At 28.0% G+C, this 7,068-nt stretch overlaps 1 protein-coding gene across 1 annotated transcript; it reads right to left on the reverse strand.

Annotated features, from left to right (window-relative positions):
- Positions 1-975: 975 nt before the first annotated feature.
- Positions 976-4,945, reverse strand: LOC105627097. The gene is made up of 2 exons (XM_012208379.1): positions 4,612-4,945; positions 976-1,298 (listed from the first exon to the last, which is right to left on the reverse strand). The coding sequence occupies exons 1-2, from the start codon at positions 4,943-4,945 to the stop codon at positions 976-978; spliced, it is 657 nt and encodes a 218-aa protein (XP_012063769.1).
- Positions 4,946-7,068: the final 2,123 nt, after the last annotated feature.

A 7,068-nucleotide genomic window follows, 5' to 3' on the forward strand; every position in this document is an offset into this window, starting at 1 on the left:
AGTAGAGTAGAGAGTAGTAGTAGTAGTAGTAGTAGAGTAGAGTAGTAGAGTAGAGTAGAGAGAGAGTAGAGAGAGANAGAGANAGAGANGAGANAGANANAGAGAGAGAGAGAGAGTACCAGAATAGATAAAACTGGATATATTTATAGCATTGTTTCCTTCATAAAATTGAACAAAAAATCATTTTTTTTTATATCGAAGAATGTCATCGTTTTCAATTCCTCACATTCTAATATTTCCCGCAAAATAACATTACATCAATATTATTATAATTAGATATTATACTTAACAATGTAAGTATAATATCTAATACTTCTTATAATATCTAATATTTTTTTTGCACGTAACATTGTTGAGTAGAAAATTATAACATTCATGTAATGTTATATTGTTACTTTGTATTTACTCAGTTCGACATCTTCATAATCGAGCCTCAAATAAAAATTCTATTAAATTTACTTGACTAATATAATTATGACAAATATAATTATTAATTAATTTTATTGCAAATCCCATCATTCATTAACTTTTAAAGCTTAATTTTCAAATTTATAATTCGAAAATGAATAATGCTCATTTCTTCAACAAACTCAAATTTTACAAGAAAATGTTGCAAGTTCATTTTCCGTTAATTCTGGAATACCTATTCATACTCTAAATAACTCATGAAAGTTAATGATATTTGAGTCTTAGACTTACACTCGGGACTTTGCAGAGTAATGTTATCAGAAATACAATTAATCAATTTTTTATATATTATTTTTATATATTATGTAGAACAAGAGAAGACTCTATGTATTCTCTCGAAGAGAGACAGGAGAAGAATTTATGTATTCTCTCGAAGAGAGGTATATTAAAATATATTTAAAGTTAAACTTCTTTGTCTATATACATAAAATAGGTGTGAACGCCTGAATGACTCACCGCCTATTTACATGTCAGTTGAGAAGTTATCAATGTCCGGGTATTAAAAAATCAACATTCACTCCAGCTCGCTTCGGATTTATCAGACGGACTTGATTCGTCATTGGGATAGTCACGATTACCGCAACTGGTGATTTGAAATGAATTTTTTGTTGGATCGGCAGGAAGTAGAGGCGATAACGTCGAGACGATTTTCTCCGTAGATGATGAATCCTCCAAATGTGGCATTTGCGACCTTCGTTGTTGATTTTCTGGATTATTTAATACAGAACGGAGAAACCTTCGTGTTTCCGCCCGCAACGCATTCAAACGCCTTTGAAGGATACGGTTGCGCCGTACGAGTATTATTGTACGCACGACAATGCTCAAGAGATCTGTGAGAAAGATTGAGAATAGTATTAGAAACGCATCGAAAATAACGTGCGAAATGAAATAAATTCAGGGTTAAGTAATAACTAGTTAAAATGTTAAAAAAAAGTTAAAAAAAAAGTTAAAAAAATTAATAACTTTTAATTTAACTTAGTTAATTTTAAATGCATTAAATTTTAACTTAACTAAGTTACTTTTAAACGTTAACTTTTTAATTTTTTTTAAGTTAAAAAATTTTTTTACCTCTTTTAAATAAAAAAATAATAAGATGTAATAAGATTAAGGGCGCAATCTGTTCATATTTTAAAATCATCTTAAGTAATTTCTTAAGATAGTTACTAATAATGCTAATTGGTTATGCCTTATACAACCCTTTAATTGCTTATGCCTTATGCCGTAAGTCTTAATTTGGATCTACAATAGGTATTTTAAGCCTTAAGTCATAAGAAATTGATCAATTACAGTCAAATATTTCTTCTCGCATTCGATTGTAATTGGTCAATTTCTTATGACTTAAGATTTATTAAAAAGTAATCACTGATTTTATATCTTCTTTAGGCTGGCTGTTTTTTTAAAGTTATAATTTATATAACTTATATAATTATATCATTATGTACTTATATCACATATGAATAAAAAAATTAAAAATTTTATTTACTTAATAATCTATATTGTAGTTATTTAATTTCATTTTAAGAAAAATTAGGATATTATGATCTAAAAAATAATTTTTTTAAATTAACTTTTTTTTAACTTAAGTTAATTCAATATTGACTTATGTTAAGTTAATTTTTTATTCAACTTTTAACTTAATTTTATTAATTTTGTAAAGCCATTAACTTTAACTTTATTCAGTTAAAAAAAAAACATTTAACTTATCCAATCCTGGATATCGTATATGTACAAAGTAAATGAATGACTTGACGTTTGAATCGAGTATCATTACATTACCGAGAAAAATAATATGAAAATAAAAGATTGAACAATTTAGAAGCGATATATAGAATTTTAACATGTTTTGTAATCGCTAAAGAATAAACAATTTCACAAAATGAAACTTTTTACTTTTAAATCAAGCCTAATTTAAGTTGTATATTGATTATTTTTTTTACGATTGCTTACAACTGTAAACGGCATTCATAAAAATAAAAAAAACACGTAAAATGTTTAAAAGAGCAAAATCAATAACAAAAATTTGATTAATATGAACTTAATAATCTATATTGTAGTTATTTAATCTCATTTTAAGAAAAATTAAGATCTAAAAAATAATTTTTTTCAAAATTAACTTTTTTTTAACTTTTAAGTTAACATTAACTTACGTTAAGTTAATTTTTTATTCCTTCAACTTTTAACTTAACTTTATTAATTTTGTAAAACCATTAACTCTATTCAGTTAAAAAAAAATTTACTCTGGATAAATCAAATGAATGCGAGAGATTTACGAGGATTATACGAGGACCTCGCGTGAGGAAAGAACCTCATCTACTATAAGCTTTGTTTTAGAAAGGTGTAAATACGAAATCATAGAGCATAATCATTTATCTCTACATTCCTTTTTTTTCATTGAATTAATATATCTGTATGTCAATATATTTTCTTATTATTATTATTTTATTATTATTATTCTTATTATTTTTTTTTAAATCATAATTTTTTTATAATTAAAAACTGTGTGACGGATCATAGTCCATTCATTCCTGACGAAATTTAAAAACATTATAAAAATTTGATTAATTTAAAAAAAAAATTATAAAAATTTATTATAAAAAAATTTGTTTAATGCTTCCTGAGAAAAAAGTATATACAGATAAAAAAAAATTGATAAAGGGACGCTCAAAAGCTTTGATACCATCAGGGAAATAGAAAATATAACATCGTTACTTCTACTTTATTATGTTTTATAATAATAATTTGATAATGACACTGCAATTTTTATGACAATAACGATAACTAACTAAAGTTGGGAAAATCACTTTTAAAAAGTAACTAAATTACGCGTATACCATTATTATTGAATACCATTATTATTGAAAAATGTAATGTTTACGAGTAAAAAGGAATGTAACGAGTCATTACAAGTAACGAGTTATTTTTTTTCAATAAATAACGTGTAATGAGAAGTGACTAGTTATTTTTTCAAAGTAACTTTTCCAAAATCCTGGCATTAACATTAATCCCAAAAATACAATAAATGTAGTAAGGCTTAAGAAATTGATTAATCATAGTCGATATTCTTCTCATATTCGATTGTAAATGATTTGATTCCTTAGCCGAAGGCTTAAGGCTTACTACACTTATTGCATTTCGGGACTTATTATAATAAAAAATTCGCAATATCACCACTTTGGCTTATTATATAACAAAGTAAAGATAAAAATCGGTATTATAAGTAACACGTTATTCCCATTCCCTGGCTATCAGGCAATTAATATAAAGTTTGTACATTATGACGCAGGACTAAAGTTAAACTTACTAATTATTGCAATATACAATAATTCATAGAAATGCCTAATTATTTAATATTTTTGTTTACATATCTATTTAGTTATAATCTTATTGAATCCTTTGTATCATGAATCATTTCCTTTGAATCATTTCTTTTTCTTCCTTTTCTTTGTCTATTTTAAATCAAGATTACAAATAGAAGCTATCAAAGCGCGAATAAAATTTAAAAATCACATAAACTTTTTAAGTTATTTCTTCATCGTCTGCTTTTGAACAAAAGCAATATATTCTCTTGTTTTACACTTTAGATATCCATAAAAAAATCTTGTAGCTCAAAATAAGATATATATATATATATAAAAGCTTAAAATAGATATATGTGCGAAAAAACAATCTATGATAATTTTTCGCGTCGCGCGTGGCAAGTATTCTTTTATTATATGAATATATAAATATATAATATATAAGTATATTCTTTTATATTCATTTTGTTAAAAAATTGATACGTTAATCATTTTCAAATGCATCCTTCCTTCTAGTGGAAAGTATATATATATATGCATCTTTCCTTCTAAAGAAAAGTATATATTTGTATTAAAGTATTTGCTAATTATATTATTTTTCTTTCAGTTTTACTCTTTCAATTTCGAGCTAATTTACGAAAATACTTGTCACGCGCGACCCGACGCGAAAAATTATCAGCGGAAATCGCTTGATTTGATGACTCGTATTAAAAGTATATTTAGCAAGAATCGTCTCGTTGATCAGATCGTGAGGATTCGAGAAAAATTTTAAATAACCGTTTAAAGTAGTTGAGAGATAAAACATATACCTATATAACATCTCGCAATTTTTAGCAATTTTTTTTACCTCTTCTTCTTTCTGCAACGAGTCTCTTGTAATTCTCATCAACATTTGTCGCGTATTCCGCACTTCTATCCACGACAGAACAGTCTGATATCGTGTCCGGAGAATCGAGTCTTCGCGATTCACAATTCTTATGAGGCGGTAAGAGCGTCTCGACGATCGTCCCGGTTCGCAGCATCTGTTCCAATGCGAATCTTCGCCGTTTTATGCCGCTTTGAGATCCTCGTCGATGACGGATGCGTGAGTTAACAGTGGTTCCCATGGCCATGGGGAACTCAGCTATGCAAACAGTTGGTGCCATCTTCGGTGCGAAAATTCTGAAACATGAATTCTGCATTATCGGTTTACTACGAATAACATGTTTTGTTCGTTTCGCAACATATGTCTTTATGTCCACAGTAGTAAATATCGTTTTACGATATTGATGTCTACTGCAGTAGACATCTCGTAGTAAAGATTGTAGTAAAGACTGTAATAAAGACATATCGTAAAACAGTACAATAAAAGCAAGAATAAGTCCGTCCATAACATAGAGACGATTTAAAACAACGATTTCGACAAATACTATATCAGTGTTGTTTTAATATTCATTTATACAATCGGAATGATATATTTGCATATAGCAAAAAGACGAGACACGCTAGCATTTCTTAATTACCATTTCTTACTAAAAGCTATTTAAAAAAACTCGCTAATTAAAAAAAGGCAAATTTTTTTCAACAAATTTCGTAACAGAATGTTATAAAACGTATAATATTTTTCCACACAAAAAATATAATATTTATTATATCATATTTATTATAAGTATCACATTTTTTATTATAAAATATTTATTATAAACATTTATTATAAAATAAGTATGACCGCGTAACTAATTTCTCGATGTGCAAATATCTTTTAGAATCTGTTCGATCGATTTCGTAGAATTGCATGAATGATATGAATATATTTCCTCTCTCATAACTTAGATATATATATTCTAAATATATTTGGAATTCTCTTTTTTTTTTCTCTGTTTCTAGCAATCAAATACGTTTTAGAATAAATCTACATCGAGAAAGAAATAATATCGTTATATCACCCTGGAAAAATATTTCATATATAATTATATAAAATTATACATAATTATATTAAAAAATTGACATATTTTATATACAATTATATATAATTATATATAAAATATGTCCATTTATATAACATTTTTTCCCGGACCATTATTTCATATATTGCATTGCTTTTTCTTTCTCTCTCTTTAAAAAAAAATTCATCTTTTTTAAATAGAAATAATAAAAATAATTTTTCTAAACTCTTATTACACAAAATAATTATAAAAATGTAATAGTTTAACAAAATTTTTTCTACAATTTAATTTTACATGATATAATGAACATGATATAATCGCATCTTATATATAAATATATATAGTAAAAACATTACATATTTGTAAAATGAGCAAATTCGCACAATTATCTTAATTTTATTCATACCCTATTTTATTCGTACCCAATGCATATCTAACAATATAAAAGTGTTCAAAATATATATCTTCAAGTTATTGACTTGTCAATTTACAAAAAATCATGCATGATTATGCATGAATATGTATTGCGTTGGTTACGGACGATTATCATTTCTGAAAATATGATCGTAAAAAATGATAATAAGGGATCTATTATTATTATAACTTCCGCAAAACACGCATCGAATGGCGTCATTAATGAGTTGACATGTTTCTTAATATCCCTATTGACTTCGGAATAACATCCGGTATTTTGATGACGACCTATGTGTCCTGCACGTGGGATATCCTTCCGCCGCTGCCGCCGCCCCCGCGCGTGCAGCAGCCTTTCCCCCCCCCCCCGTCCGCCCCGCCCCGTCCCGCCCCTCCCCTTCCCTCCTTCAACGCGATCGATGCAGGCGATGACCTGATTACCGCCAACGTCACTGCACGTGCCTGCACCGAAATAATGCCAAAGCCTCACAACTCCCACTCGTGGCGCGGCGGGTATATATTTGAGATTGTTTTGACCTCGAATCCTCCACGTGCAAGGCGTAACGTGGGCGCGCGCGCGCGTAACCGAGACCGTATATGACATGTGATAAATAAATACAAGGAGTCCTTGACACATAGATGTGGAAAGAGCAGGTGAAGAGCATCTGCATCGCGCGCATCTGCATTTCACTCTCAATTATTTATGCTGCTGCAGATTTTCCGAAATTTTCGGAAATGTTGTTAATTTTTACAATCCTTTCGCGTAATCCTGTATTTGTTACATTCGTGCTTATTTATCACGTTTATATATGTATGTGCATACATTATTTTTTTCATTTGTTATATTTCTTACGTGTTTATAAAATTATACATATATTACACATATATATAAAATGATATATGTAATATATGAAACTTGTATGTAGATATATATATTTTATATATAAATACAGTATGTTTATATATTT

Source organism: Atta cephalotes, assembly GCF_000143395.1.
Source record: "Atta cephalotes unplaced genomic scaffold scaffold00008, whole genome shotgun sequence".
NCBI lineage: Eukaryota > Metazoa > Arthropoda > Insecta > Hymenoptera > Formicidae > Atta > Atta cephalotes.